The sequence below is a fragment of the Staurois parvus genome, unplaced genomic scaffold (assembly GCF_062004578.1).
Source record: "Staurois parvus isolate SC_StPar_1 unplaced genomic scaffold, SC_StPar_1.0 ptg000013l, whole genome shotgun sequence".
NCBI lineage: Eukaryota > Metazoa > Chordata > Amphibia > Anura > Ranidae > Staurois > Staurois parvus.
This window is the reverse complement of record NW_028317809.1, coordinates 239939-255200: the sequence shown is the minus strand read 5'-3', so window position 1 is coordinate 255200 and position 15262 is coordinate 239939. Positions and strand designations below refer to the sequence as shown.

Genomic DNA, 15262 nt, shown 5'->3' with positions numbered 1-15262 from the left:
AAATACAATACGCCTTCTATGTTTGTAGTACAAGACTGAGTAAATAAGCAAGCTTTTAAATGAACCTAAGAGTTTACTTATATACGTATTTACATTTACATATGAATAAGTTAATTATTTTTATTGATGTCCCTGATTTATCTAACAAAGCACTTTGCTCTGACTCCTAGATCCTAGACATGCTGCAGACATGGAGGAATACTTCTGGCAAGGAGGCCCAGTTGCAGACACTACAGAATGCTCTAAAACAAACGAGTAATGCCGACATTGCCAATGAGATCTTCAATCTTAATTTTTAAACATTATAGACATCATTAGACTCAGTGATGAATCATTGCCTGGCACATCACTAATAAATCAAGAAGCAGTATCAATTATAGCATTTCATTTAACAGATGAGTTTGTAAGTTTCCAGAGTAAGTCTCCTTGGGTACCCAGCCTTTTTTCTGGACTGACCAGAAAAAAACTAATCAGTGCTGGTCTCCACAGAATTATTTTATTTATTACAAGTATTTATATAATGCTGACAATTGACACTGCACTTTACATACAGTATACTTACAATCATAGGTCCCTACCTTATGTATACATAGTAAGGCCAATTCACCCAGCATGTTTTTGGGAAGAAAATCAGGCAGGAAATTAAAGAACATGCACAAATTTGTACCAGGGATACCAGTGCTGCAAAGCCAAAATATTAATAACTAAGCTACTATTTTAATGATGGAGACTATAACAGTAGCACTCTGAACCAACTCCAAAGTCAGAGGTCTCCAGGTGCATAAACAATATTCTTCTGCTTTTACAAAATCTGGGCTCATCACTGATGTCTGCCATATTAATACTGAAGGAATTCTCTGTTTTCTCCGTCCTCAAATTAAATTTGGGAAATCACTAATTCTCCCTATTCAGTCCATCTCAAGTGCAGCACAAAATATGACCCTGCCCCTTCAGTTGTTGACAAAAATAAATTTTGGCATGCAAGTGACAAATAATGTGGCTGACTATATAACTGAATTTACCTTTTCTAAATCTCACTAATTTATTTGTTATTTATTTATTTCAGGTACTTGTATAGTGCTGTCAATTTACACAGCGCTTTACATATATATTGTACATTCACATCAGTCCCTAACCCTCAAGGGGCATACAATCTAAGGTCCCTAACTCACATTCATACATACATATACTAGGGCCAATTTAGACAGGATCCAATTCACCTACCAGCATGCCTTTGGAGTGTGGGAGGAAACTGGCGTACCCAGAGGAAACCCACACAGGCACAACATGCAAACTCCAGGCAGGTGGTGCCGTAGTTGGGATTCGAACCAACGACCCTAGTACTGCCAGGTGGAAGTGCTAACCATTTAGCCACTGTGCTGCCCTAAATGCTAACTTTCAAATGTGAAGGTCTTTTCTAATATCTCTATGTTATAAAAAAAATATCAAAATGTGGCCAGTTCAGCAGGGACTGGCAGAATTTCAATCTATGTATGGGCAGTTTGGTTTACAGAAGTTGATTTACCAATCAGCTTCTGTACAATCACCCTGTTGGGTTTTTTCCTGATAAATCAGTGCCACCAGCTATAGCCAGCATCTCATCAGTGTATTTTTACTGAGGGGAAGTGTCCCCACTGTCAGAATACAATAACTCAACAGGAAGCATTCCCCCATCCACATTGAGTATGTGGAAGAGGGAATCGGGTAATTTTTTTTAGTTTCTCTTACTGGTTGAACAAAAAAAATGATTAATGTACAGGCTGCCTTTGTCTAGCTGTATTAAGACAATCACAGCAATTTGGGGAATGGCTGTCCCCAAATTCTTCCAGTACTTTCTGGCAGGAAAACATGCACATAAATGACTTACCATTAAGAGAGAAAATGCTTCAGTTGTAGTGGAACAACATGACTGGGCTTATATGAATGACCATACTAAACACCTCAAACGTCGCAGTCGTGTGCTGGAGAGACTATGGCGCAAAACCAGGTCCCCTCGTGCGTTCTCCCTCTACAAATCTGCCTTCTTCACTTCTACCTCTTCCCTCCACGCCGCCAAGCAGACCTACTTCGTAAACCTGATCAACCCCTTCTCCACCTGCCCTCGCCGACTCTTCTCCACCTTCAACTCCCTGCTCGCTTCCCCCCCTCCTCCACCCAGTACCTCACTCACCGCCCACGAGATTGCCACCCATTTTCACAACAAGATTGACGCAATCCGCAAGGACATAGTCAACTCGCAATCTACCTTCCCACCTAGCCTCCCCCCCATCACCCCCCCATCTCTCCCCTCCTCTGACCTTGCAACCGCACTGCCCCCCACCACACCCAAGGCCCCGCTTACCGTAACCCCCCCAGCACTGTACTCCTTCAGCCCTGCTACCACTGAGGAAGTCACCAGGGTCTTCTCAGAAGCCCGCCTCACTACGTGCCCCCTGGACCCTATCCCCTCTCATCTCCTCCGGTCACCCCCCTCCTCCCTCATCCGCTCCCTCACCCACATCTTCAATCTCTCCCTCTCTACTGGCGCATTCTCCTCCCCCCTAAAGCATGCGCACATCACCCCCATACTCAAAAAGCCCTCCCTGGACCCCACAGACCCAAACAACCTGAGACCCATCTCCCTGCTGCCACTCACTTCCAAGCTCCTTGAGCGCTTAGTCTACGATCACCTGAGCGCCCACCTAACTGACAACAACCTCCTTGACCCACTACAGTCCGGCTTCCGTCCCCAACACTCCACCGAAACCGCCCTCCTCAAAATCACTAACGACCTACTAACCGCCAAAGCCAAAGGCGACTGCTCTGTCCTCCTTCTCCTGGACCTCTCCGTGGCCTTCGACACTGTTGACCACCCCCTCCTCCTTAATAAACTACTCTCCCTTGGCATCAGAGACACCGCTCTCTCCTGGTTCTCCTCCTATCTATCCTAACGCTCCTTCAGCATTTCCTACAACGGTGCCACCTCCCCTCCCCCTCTCTGTTGGGGTCCCCCAAGGCTCTGTCCTCGGACCCCTTCTCTTCTCCATCTACACCTCCTCCCTTGGCAAACTCATACACTCCCACGGCTTCAACTATCACCTCTACGCTGATGACACTCAAATCTACCTCTCCCCCCCTCACCCCCACAGTCTCCGCCCACATCACTCACCTCCTAAACGACATCTCAGACTGGATGTCGCTCCATTTCCTCAAGCTTAACCTCTCCAAAACCGAGCTCCTCATCTTTTCCCCTGCCCACGCCCCCCCCCATCCTGTCCATCACTACCAACAACACCACCATCAATCCCGCCCAGCAAGCCAAAGTCCTTGGCGTCACTTTGGACTCAAACCTTTCCTTCCAACCTCATGTCAAATCACTTACAATCACATGCAGGCTCCACCTCCGCAACATCGCCAAGATACGCTCCTTCTTTACCCCAGACACCACTAAGCTACTCATGCACTCCCTGATTGTCTCGTGCCTTGACTACTGCAACTCCCTTCTCACCGGCCTGCCCCAGCACAGGCTCTCCCCGCTTTAGACCATCCTGAACTCAGCGGCTAGACTCATCCACCTCACCAACCGCTCCACCTCTGCCACCCCCCTCTGCCTATCCCTCCACTGGCTCCTGGTTGCCCAACGCATCAAATTCAAACTGCTAACTCTGACCTACAAAGCCATTCACAACACTGCCCCTAACTACCTCATCAACCTGATTCCCAAGTACCACCCTACCCGTACCCTTCGCTCCTCACAGTACCTCCTTCTGTCTTGCTCCCTGGTCTCCTCCTCCCACTCACGACTGCAAGACTTCTCCAGGTCCTCCTCTATCCTCTGGAACTCACTACCCCAATCCATCAGATTGTTGCCTTCCCTCCTCACCTTCAGGCGCTCCCTGAAAACCCACCTCTTCAGGGAAGCCTACCCCACCCTTACCTAACAGCCATCCTCCTTCATTCCTCCTACCACTCCATCCCTCACAGCCACTTCCTCCTGTACCACTACCCCCTCCCTCCTAGATTGTAAGCTTGAAAGAGTAGGGCCCTCTAACCCCTCGTGTGCTGTTTGTTGTTGCTATACTGTTTCATGTATTGTCCCCCCCCTCTATTGTACATCGCTGAGCAAACCCTTTGGCACTATATAAACTCGATGTAATAATAATAATAATATGAGACCCTTCAGCACCTTTTGTGTAGAGATTTCCATGCACCATATCACCTTACCTATGAGAACGGCAATTAAAGTGTGGAATAGAACCCACATTTTGCACAAATCCTCTGTTAACTAATGGCCGCCTCATACTCCATTGTAGAATAATCCTAACCTTCCCCACCTACTTAAGATACCGGCACCTGTCATTTGGGTGTCAAAATGAATAAAGGTCCTGTGGTTACTGCTTGTCAATGGTAAGCTTCTCTCCTTAGCTGAACAGAAATATCAATATTCTCTTCCCAACTGGTACTTGTTCTGTCATATCCAACTGCACTTCTCAATTTGACCTCACAATTGTAAGGCTTACCACCATAAGGCTGGAATCCCTTCAAGTTGAGTCTTTACCACAAGTCCATTCAAATATATTAGTGCAGAGAAAAATGGTCACAAGATGTCATGACTGTAGCTAATGCTGACTGGGACGATATTTGGGATTACCAGTTCTAACAATTATTTCAATCAAAGACAGGCTTATGAAAATAAAATTGAAATTTATACATCGTTTTTACCTTACACAAGCAAGATTGGGAATTATTTCATCCAATTCCTCTAGCATTTTCTGGAGATGGCCTTGTGCAAGAGTTGATTTATTCACATTTCTTGGGAATATGATTGAAATAAGTGCCTACTGGACCTATATTACTTCTTTGATCAAACTAATTTAACTTGATCCCCCAGGTTTGTCTAATGGGCCTAGCGGAACCCTTGGCATTCATTTATTTTATTTTATGTCAGGAAATAAATTGTACTTCTCTGGAAACCTCCTCCAAACTCATCCAACTCCTCCAACTCTGGACAAATTCTTGATTTTTTTTTAATCCAAACAACTTTTATTGTTATAAAAGTAGAAGCATTACATGTAGAATGTACAAGACACTATGCAACACAATGGTAACAGAAAAATTAAAACATCATCCAGTGGATACGATTTTCAACATGGTATCCGAAACAATGACACATTAAACGGGTCAACTATACAACAATTCAGTAGGTCAACACTACTTCTGAAGTAGAGGCGCACTTTGGTACACACTTGTAGATAAGACTTTACACTTGCAACAGCTTTTCCATGACTTATTGAGACGGAGCAAGCCCAGGAACATCCAGTCAGCCTTGCCGGACTGTCTGAAATTTATGGTGGGCATTACAGTGTTGGTATGTGAGTCTTTCCCTGAACAATAAAGAATAGACATAGTCTTCCCATTGTTTTCTGGTCCAAGGGGTGGGAATTTTCTAGCAAGATAGAACAATCTGGAAGCTATAATATAAGCCCCAGGTTGAAACAATTCCTGGTCTAGAGGGCCCAGCAAGCAGATTAAGGGATCCTGAGCTATATAAAACAGGATCTCAGTCCAATATTTGGTTAATTTTGGGCAACACCAAATCATATGGATAAAGTCTCCTCTGTGCATAGTACACCCTGGGCAGTTAGGACAGATTCTTGATTATCTCTACTCTCCCCCATACAGAGCCACATATAAAAGCAAAGGTTACTTAGCCAAATTTTAAAAGATATGGTCCCAATGGCTGGAGTCCTCAGGCACTGTGACATTGAGCTAAGGTTCCCTGCTGTGAGGAGCACCATTAGTCTCCAATTTAACTGTGCAATAATACTAGGCAGTAGAAGTATGGGATGCTCCCCCCTACTAATGAGCACCTTCCCTAAACAAAACTGTTAAGATCATTCCCGGCAAATCCGCTGCTGGTTGTATATTTGTTCCTTTGAGTTGTGTAATCTGCGTTTAGTATAACTTTGTGATAAATATAATTCAATATCTTACATAGTCCTAGTCATCTGATTTCCCTATATTACTACCACAAACAATATGAAGAGTTCTGAGTGGCGAGAGATTTAGGAGTGGAGCACAACAGGTTTAGCTGTCACAAGTACTGTAGGTGTAACTACCCTGTGATGTTTGCATTTTCTTCGTTTTTTGTAACTGCAATACAAAACGTAACTTTAAAAAAAAATTAAAAAGACCTTTTAAATACACAGAGCAATAACACTTTACAAATGTAATTGCTGTGAGTAGAATACGAACTCTTTGGAAGTTGTCAGTTATTAGCAGGACTCTGGATGCTACACCTAAGGATCTACTGTATATTGTGATCAAAGAATCCTTTTTTTGTGTCATGGCATAAGACTCCCCTGTCTTATCTCCTACTGAACTTTTTCCTGGGCAGCTTAGGGAATTGCAAGCCTTTAACATTTCTCTAACAGTTGACACTACTATGTTCTTGAGGTCAACTGACGCAGAAAATGATGTTGAACTTGCCCAGGCCCCTTCATTACAATCAGCATACAAGACCAAAATGATACCTGCTTACGTGTAATATGTGTAATATATGTAAAATTCTGAAAGATAGGGCAACCAGGGTATTATGTGAAAGTTAAAGAGTTACATTTTGTATGTGTATTACATCTTTCTAGTACCTGAAATGTCCCAGCATGTTTTTATGTACTTGAAATTTTCACATAGCAAGGAGTGTCAGTTCGGATAAAGACTCCTTGACTCAGATGAGTGAACAGGTCTCAGGAGAGAAGAGGTGACAGCAGACAGCAAAGGCAAAAAAAAGCTTAACGAAGGCGCTGTTGTCTGGTTTGACCTCACTTTCTCTGTCAACAAGGTTGTTGTTCATTTGAGTTGTCAGTCCTTCCTTCAGATAGGGCACCAAATAAACTTTCCAGGATACAGGAACAAAGATTCCTTTTTATGAAACTTAAAACTTTTTTAATGCATGCAAGTGCAATAAAATATAGTTATTGTTCCAAGAACTTTTATTTGTGCACAAGCAAAAGGAAGTGTTTGTTTATTTAATGATGCTTGTGCATCACATAGTAACTGAATTTCTTACTAGTTTAAACAGTTAAACATTTACAACTAAACTGATCAAGATGATACTTTTCAGCCAGAGAAAATATGTAAAATTCAGTGTTCTATGGGAAGGATTCATCTTATGCAAACATTACCTATGCTTGCATATCCCACAAAGCTTTCCTCTCCCTTGAAGAAAAGGAAAAGGCTATGGAAGTGAAAAATTCTCTTTGGAAAGTATTTTATAGGAAAAATGTCTCTCTTGTTGCAAATAGCATCCAGCTGACATGTCTGCAGTTCAAGTCAGAAAATTACACTGTAATTCTGACAGATTGCTACAGTATAGACAAAGATTTGTTATAACTGGGCAGCACAGTGGCTAAATGGTTAGCATTTCTGCCTGACAGTACTAGGGCCATTGGTTCAAATCCCAGCCATGGCACCACCTGCCTGGAGTTTGCATGTTCTCCCTGTGCCTGTGTGGGTTTCCGTCGGGTACTCCGGTTTCCTCCCACGCTCCAAAGACATGCTGGTAGAGGTTAATTGCATCCTGTCTAATATGGCCCTAGTATATGTATGTATGAATGTAAGTTAGGGACCTTAGATTGTACACCCCTTGAGAGTTAGGGACTGATGTGAATGTACAGAATATATATTATTATTATTATTTCAGGTACTTATATAGCGCCATCAATTTTACGCAGTGCTTTACATATATATATATATATATATATATATATATATATATATATATATATATATATTGTATATTCACATCAGTCCCTAACCCTCAAGGGGTGTACAATCTAAGTTCCCTAACTCACATTCATACATACATATACTAGGGACAATTTAGACAGGATCCAATTAACCTACCTGCATGTCTTTGGAGTATGAGAGGAAACCGAAGTACCCGGAGGAAACCCACGCAGGCACAGGGAGAACATGCAAACTCCAGGCAGGTGGTGCTGTGGTTGGGCTACGAACCAACGATTCTAGTACTGCCAGGCGGAAGTGCTAGCCACTGTGCCGCCTATATGTAAAGTACTACGTAAATTGATGGCGCTATATAACTACCTGAAATAAATAAATAAAACATTTTCAATTTGACTCAGAAAACCTGTTAGCATGTCACAATCTAGGATTAAGCTCAGAGTCCAGCAGGCTACTTTGTGTTTATTAACAGGCCAGGTTTGGGACACAAACAGGTGGTGTAGGAGTAAGCAAAAGCAGAAGTGATATTAATTTACCCCACCTTCCTGGCCCATCCATTTTTTGCTATTTGGTGCTGTGCTATTTCAACTGGTAATTGTGCAGTCATGCAATGCTATACCCAAACAATTTATGTCTTTTTTTCCCCCACAAATTGAGCCTTTTTTTGGTGGTATTTAATCACCTGTGCGTTTTTTATTTTTTGCGCTATAAACAAAAAAGAACCGACAATTTTGAAAAAAAAACAACAATATTTATGGCTTTTTGCTATAAAACATATCCAATAAAAAAATTTTAAAATCAAATTTCTTCATAAATTTAGGCCAAAATGTATTCTGCTACATGTCTTTGCTAAAACAAATCCCAATATGTGTAAATGAATTGGTTTATGTGAAGGTTCTAGCACCAAAAAAATGGTGATATATATTGGAATTTTTATTTTTTCTATACTAGTAATGACAGCGATCAGCAACCCAGTGGGCATTCTGACACTGGGTGGGAACTGACTAACTGCCACTGACATCCAAATGACACTAATACAGTGATCAGTGCTAATAAAAAGCACTGACACTGTGCTAATGACACTGGGCAGGAAAGGATTACCATCTGGGGCAATCAAAGGGTTAAAAGTGTGCTGTGAGCTGTTTTACATGATGTGCTGTGGGTGTTTTACTAGGGAGACATGCTGCTGTGTACTTCTCTGCTGTCCATGTGTTGTATGTGCAGAGAAATACACAGCAGGGGAGCTGCAAGGACTGACCCCTGCAAGGACTGTGCTTAAAGTGCTGCAGATGGAGCATCCCACCCTCCCCTAATCCCGATCCAAGTTACTTGTTTGTGTACTTGGCTGCAGGGCAGAATACAGGAAAAGACCCAAGGGACCTAACAGCTGGCTCTTACAGGGGTCCCACTACATTTACAATATTCCTTCTCTTCATGCATTGGAGGGTGGAGCTTCTAATCCTATGCTGCCAGTCACATATTAACCGCTTTCCCACCGCCCTATAGCATAACTACTGCTACAGGGTGGCAGGGTTGCACAAAATCACGAATATATATGATTTTGCATTTCTGGTTTATGGTCATTAGCGGCTACAGCTGTCGATCACCTGGTCCCGCCTGGAAATTCCTCGCCGACACCCGGCGATCGCCGTGGAACACTGACAGGAGAGAGGTCTGTATGTAAACAATACAGATCTCTCCCCTGTCGGCACCAACATGCTGCTTTGTATTGCTCTGCATAGTGCCTTCCCCAATGATGAGGCACTGTTCCTCCTCCTACTGACCACAGGTGCTATGTAATTTTTTACTCCTAAGGCTGAAGCATTGTTTCTCCCACTAACCCCAGGTCATTTTCTCTTTCCACTGACCACAATCCGGCCCGTCTAAAATCTGAAGGGCAATAAACTGGCCCTTTGTTTAGAAAGTTTGGAGACCCCTGCTCTAATACAATTGGAAACAGGGGCGGACTGACCATTTGGAAACTAGGGCACTGCCTGGTACCTTTTTCATAGGCTTTTTTGAGTTTGGGCAAGGACACAGGGGCCCCATGATCCCCTATTGCCAGGGGACCCCATGAGTTGTCAGTCCGCCCCTGATTGGAAAACAGATGCTATTATTGTACATTAGGCAAATGTTAATGAGCTGACTGGTCAAATGTTAATGAGTTGATTGGGCAATATGCACATTTTATCTGCTTCCATTGTTTTAGAGAACATCATGTCAAACACTGGGTCCAAAGCTATGTCAATAAGGGTCACTGATAGCTTGCACTTTTGACATTATTGACCTATGACATGTATGATACAACAGTGCCATCTAGAGTTTGAGTTTGGAAAAGTTTTCCTCATAGAAACTGATGCAGAAAAGGGTACACCCATATGGGAATGGCTACCCAAACTTCCCAAATAAAAGGCTAGCAGCAAAGGCTGCAAGGGGTTCTCTGTAACCACTAGATGAACAAAGAAGGGAATTCACGTGAGGATTACACAAAAGCTACACAACAAGAGAGCCTGTTTTCTCTAATTGCATAGCCTGGAGCATTGGTTGCCTACAGAAACCATGAAGCCACTATACCCTGGGCTATGTGACTTTTTACTTTATTTTGATTGTATACAGACCATAGTTCATGCTCATTTGCAAGGATGTTAGGTAGCTTGAGCATGTGTTGTATGTACAGTATATCTGTAATGCTTTGTATGCCTTGCAACAGCACATGGCTTGAATAGAAAGTTCAGGGGAGGAACAATAAGTTCAGCATTCAGTCAAAAACTAAGTACTAATGAGGAGCGATCAAGAGATCAAAGAGGGAGCTATCTAGAACTTTAAGTGACTCAGTAGGAAGAGCCATTGCCAGACACAACAGAGACACTAGATTCAGATCCAGATACTATCATAGCAGATATAACATGCAATCACCTAATTGCCCCCCAAGATTTTTGTTGGCCCACCAATGTGATGGGCTGCCCTACTGGTCAGCATGAATTTGTGGAAGATGAGGAAGCACAGAAAGTGCCCCACCTGAACAACTGACATTCAAGTGTACAGGGGGCAATGAAAGCTCTCATGGGCCGGTTCACACCATGCCCACACATGAATTGCACAGGAACACTCTGTATATCAATACAAAGTTAACAACACCCCAAATGTAAGTCACAAACGCAGTGCGCTTGCCTGCACCTGCCCGCCCCGTATCACATGGTACTTTTTGTGCACGCCCTACATTTGGTGCAGTGTGCTGCAGTGCGATTTGAACCCATTCAAAATGAATGAGTTTAAATCGCACTGCACAGAACCAAGTGAATTGCACAGGAATGTATCGCGTTTTCCCGTGTGATTCATGGTATGAACCGGCCGTGAAGGTATAACTTCACTTTATACTAGCTAGCTTTACTATTTTTAACAGAGTCAATGTAACTGCTTCCTAACCACCAAATAGCAGAACTACTGCTACAATGTGGCAGAGCTGTGCAAAATCACGTATATATACACAAGATTTTGCATTTCCGTGTAGGGGGCGCGCGCATGCCGTCCTACCCGCACCGCCATTGGCAGCTACAGCTGTCAATCACCCCAGCCGGCACAATACAGATCTCACCCCTGTCAGCACCAGCATGCTGCTTTGTATTGCTCTGCATAGCAGAGCAATACAAAGCAGCATGCTTACACAGTAAAACACACACAGCACACACAGTAAAACAGCACACAGTTAACCCCTTTTATTACCCCAGATGTTAACCCCTTCCTTCCCAGTGTCATTAGTACAGTGTCAGTGCTTATTATTAGCACTGATCACTGTATTAGTGTCACTGGGGATGTCAGCGGCAATTAGTCAGTTTCCCCCCGGTGTCAGAATGACCACCGCAGTCCCGCTATAAGTCGTTGATCGTTGTCTTTACTAGTATAAAAAAAAATTCCAGTATCTATACCGCCATTTGTAGACGCTATAACTTTCACGTAAACCAATTAATTCACGCATATTGAGATTTCTTTTTAGCAAAGACATGTAGCAGAATACATTTTGGCCTAAATTTATGACGAAATTAGATTTTTTTAAATTTTTTTACTGAATATGTTTTATAGCAAAAATTTAAAAATATTGTTTTCTTTTCAAAATTGTCGGTCTTTTTTTGCTTATAACGCAAAAAATAAAAAACGCACAGGTGATCAAATACCACTGAAAGAAATCTCCATTTGTGGGAAAAAAAGGATGTACATTTCATTTGGGTGCAGCATTGCATGACTGTGCAATTGTCAGTTAAATTAACGCAGTGCTGTATCGCAAAAAATGGCCTGGTCAGGAAGGGGGCTAAATCCTCTGGAGGGCAAGTGGTTAATGGGTGATTGATTCATGCTTGGTGAAAGTCTCATTCACTGTTTTATAAATGTTCATTTGTGTGCTTGTATCCATTACCAAACCATTGGAATTTCCATGTACTACAATTATTTAGTTGTCTAGCAGGTGCAGATCAGAGCTTGATTGAGGCAATCACAAGCCAACGTTCCCTAGTACTCAGCTCCACTAGATAGAACAGAGGCAATTCAGGCATCTGTGCCGGCGCTCCCAGGTACCAATGAGATATTTGGTGTTTGATGTTTCTCAGATCCTATCAGCTGATTTCTCTGCATCACAAGCAGCACATTTCCATCCACCTAGTTTCCTAGCAACCATTTCTGATAATAAACCTGTACAAGTCTTAACTGCTCTGTAAACATTACGATAGTACAAAATACCACAAAGCTCCTCTGCACGTGCCCATTTTTCACAAAAAAATACATTTTTAGCCAGCTGACCCATAGTTCATACAAATATTTATGTTATACGTAACATACAGTTACTTTTAATAAATGCATGTTTATGGCAAATCTAGGATTTTGCAGGAGCTCCGCACCTTGACCTGTAGCTGAACAGGGAATTGGTTGCAACTCCGACAACAGGGTTTGCCATCCATCTAATTTTTACTGGTAGCTGGCATCTTTCTGAATAAAGCCTGCAATCACTGTCTGCAGACTTCATTCATAAATACTTTGTAACACACAGATGTGAACTAGATCCAAAGAAAACCATGTTAAACAGACTATAGTTTCTGCAAACCGGAAAACGCTCAGGTGTGAACCTAGGCTCACACCTTTGGCATATGAGGTTCTTTCGTCAGATCCCAGGAGATATGTTGGGACTTGAAAACGCACAGATGTGAACTAGATCCAAAGAAAACGCACAGATGTGAACTAGATCCAAAGAAAACGCACAGATGTGAACTAGATCTAAAGAAAACGCACAGATGTGAACTGGATCCAAAGAAAACACACAGATGTGAACTAGATCCAAAGAAAACGCACAGATGTGAACTGGATCCAAAGAAAACGCACAGATGTGAACTAGATCCAAAGAAAACGCACAGATGTGAACTAGATCCAAAGAAAACGCACAGATGTGAACTAGATCCAAAGAAAACGCACAGATGTGAACTAGATCCAAAGAAAACGCACAGATGTGAACTAGATCTAAAGAAAACGCACAGATGTGAACTAGATCCAAAGAAAATGCACAGATGTGAACTAGATCCAAAGAAAACGCACAGATGTGAACTAGATCCAAAGAAAACGCACAGATGTGAACTAGATCCAAAGAAAACCATGTTAAACAGACTATAGTTTCTGCAAACCGGAAAACGCTCAGGTGTGAACCTAGGCTCACACCTTTGGCATATGAGGTTCTTTCGTCAGATCCCAGGAGATATGTTGGGACTTGAAAACGCACAGATGTGAACTAGATCCAAAGAAAACGCACAGATGTGAACTAGATCCAAAGAAAACGCACAGATGTGAACTAGATCTAAAGAAAACGCACAGATGTGAACTGGATCCAAAGAAAACACACAGATGTGAACTAGATCCAAAGAAAACGCACAGATGTGAACTAGATCCAAAGAAAACGCACAGATGTGAACTAGATCCAAAGAAAACGCACAGATGTGAACTAGATCTAAAGAAAACGCACAGATGTGAACTAGATCCAAAGAAAATGCACAGATGTGAACTAGATCCAAAGAAAACGCACAGATGTGAACTAGATCCAAAGAAAACGCACAGATGTGAACTAGATCCAAAGAAAACCATGTTAAACAGACTATAGTTTCTGCAAACCGGAAAACGCTCAGGTGTGAACCTAGGCTCACACCTTTGGCATATGAGGTTCTTTCGTCAGATCCCAGGAGATATGTTGGGACTTGAAAACGCACAGATGTGAACTAGATCCAAAGAAAACGCACAGATGTGAACTAGATCCAAAGAAAACGCACAGATGTGAACTAGATCTAAAGAAAACGCACAGATGTGAACTGGATCCAAAGAAAACACACAGATGTGAACTAGATCCAAAGAAAACGCACAGATGTGAACTGGATCCAAAGAAAACGCACAGATGTGAACTAGATCCAAAGAAAACGCACAGATGTGAACTAGATCCAAAGAAAACGCACAGATGTGAACTAGATCCAAAGAAAACGCACAGATGTGAACTAGATCCAAAGAAAACGCACAGATGTGAACTAGATCCAAAGAAAACCATGTTAAACAGACTATAGTTTCTGCAAACCGGAAAACGCTCAGGTGTGAACCTAGGCTCACACCTTTGGCATATGAGGTTCTTTCGTCAGATCCCAGGAGATATGTTGGGACTTGAAAACGCACAGATGTGAACTAGATCCAAAGAAAACGCACAGAAATGAACTAGATCCAAAGAAAACGCACAGATGTGAACTAGATCTAAAGAAAACGCACAGATGTGAACTGGATCCAAAGAAAACACACAGATGTGAACTAGATCCAAAGAAAACGCACAGATGTGAACTGGATCCAAAGAAAACGCACAGATGTGAACTAGATCCAAAGAAAACGCACAGATGTGAACTAGATCCAAAGAAAACGCACAGATGTGAACTAGATCCAAAGAAAACGCACAGATGTGAACTAGATCCAAAGAAAATGCACAGATGTGAACTAGATCTAAAGAAAACGCACAGATGTGAACTAGATCCAAAGAAAATGCACAGATGTGAACTAGATCCAAAGAAAACGCACAGATGTGAACTAGATCCAAAGAAAACGCACAGATGTGAACTAGATCCAAAGAAAACCATGTTAAACAGACTATAGTTTCTGCAAACCGGAAAACGCTCAGGTGTGAACCTAGGCTCACACCTTTGGCATATGAGGTTCTTTCGTCAGATCCCAGGAGATATGTTGGGACTTGAAAACGCACAGATGTGAACTAGATCCAAAGAAAACGCACAGATGTGAACTAGATCCAAAGAAAACGCACAGATGTGAACTAGATCTAAAGAAAACGCACAGATGTGAACTGGATCCAAAGAAAACACACAGATGTGAACTAGATCCAAAGAAAACGCACAGATGTGAACTGGATCCAAAGAAAACGCACAGATGTGAACTAGATCTAAAGAAAACGCACAGATGTGAACTAGATCCAAAGAAAACGCACAGATGTGAACTAGATCCAAAGAAAACGCACAGATGTGAA

General features: G+C 42.4%; 1 protein-coding gene across 1 annotated transcript in view; it reads left to right on the top strand.

Moving 5' to 3' along the window:
• LOC149473569 (uncharacterized) overlaps window positions 1-374 on the top strand; it is a 215855-nt gene extending 215481 nt beyond the window's left edge. The window contains exon 7 of the mRNA XM_089676260.1: window positions 171-374. Within this exon, the coding sequence (XP_089532386.1) occupies window positions 171-299 (129 nt within the window). The 3' untranslated portion in view covers window positions 300-374. The remainder of the gene's footprint in view (window positions 1-170) is intronic.
• Window positions 375-15262: the final 14888 nt, after the last annotated feature.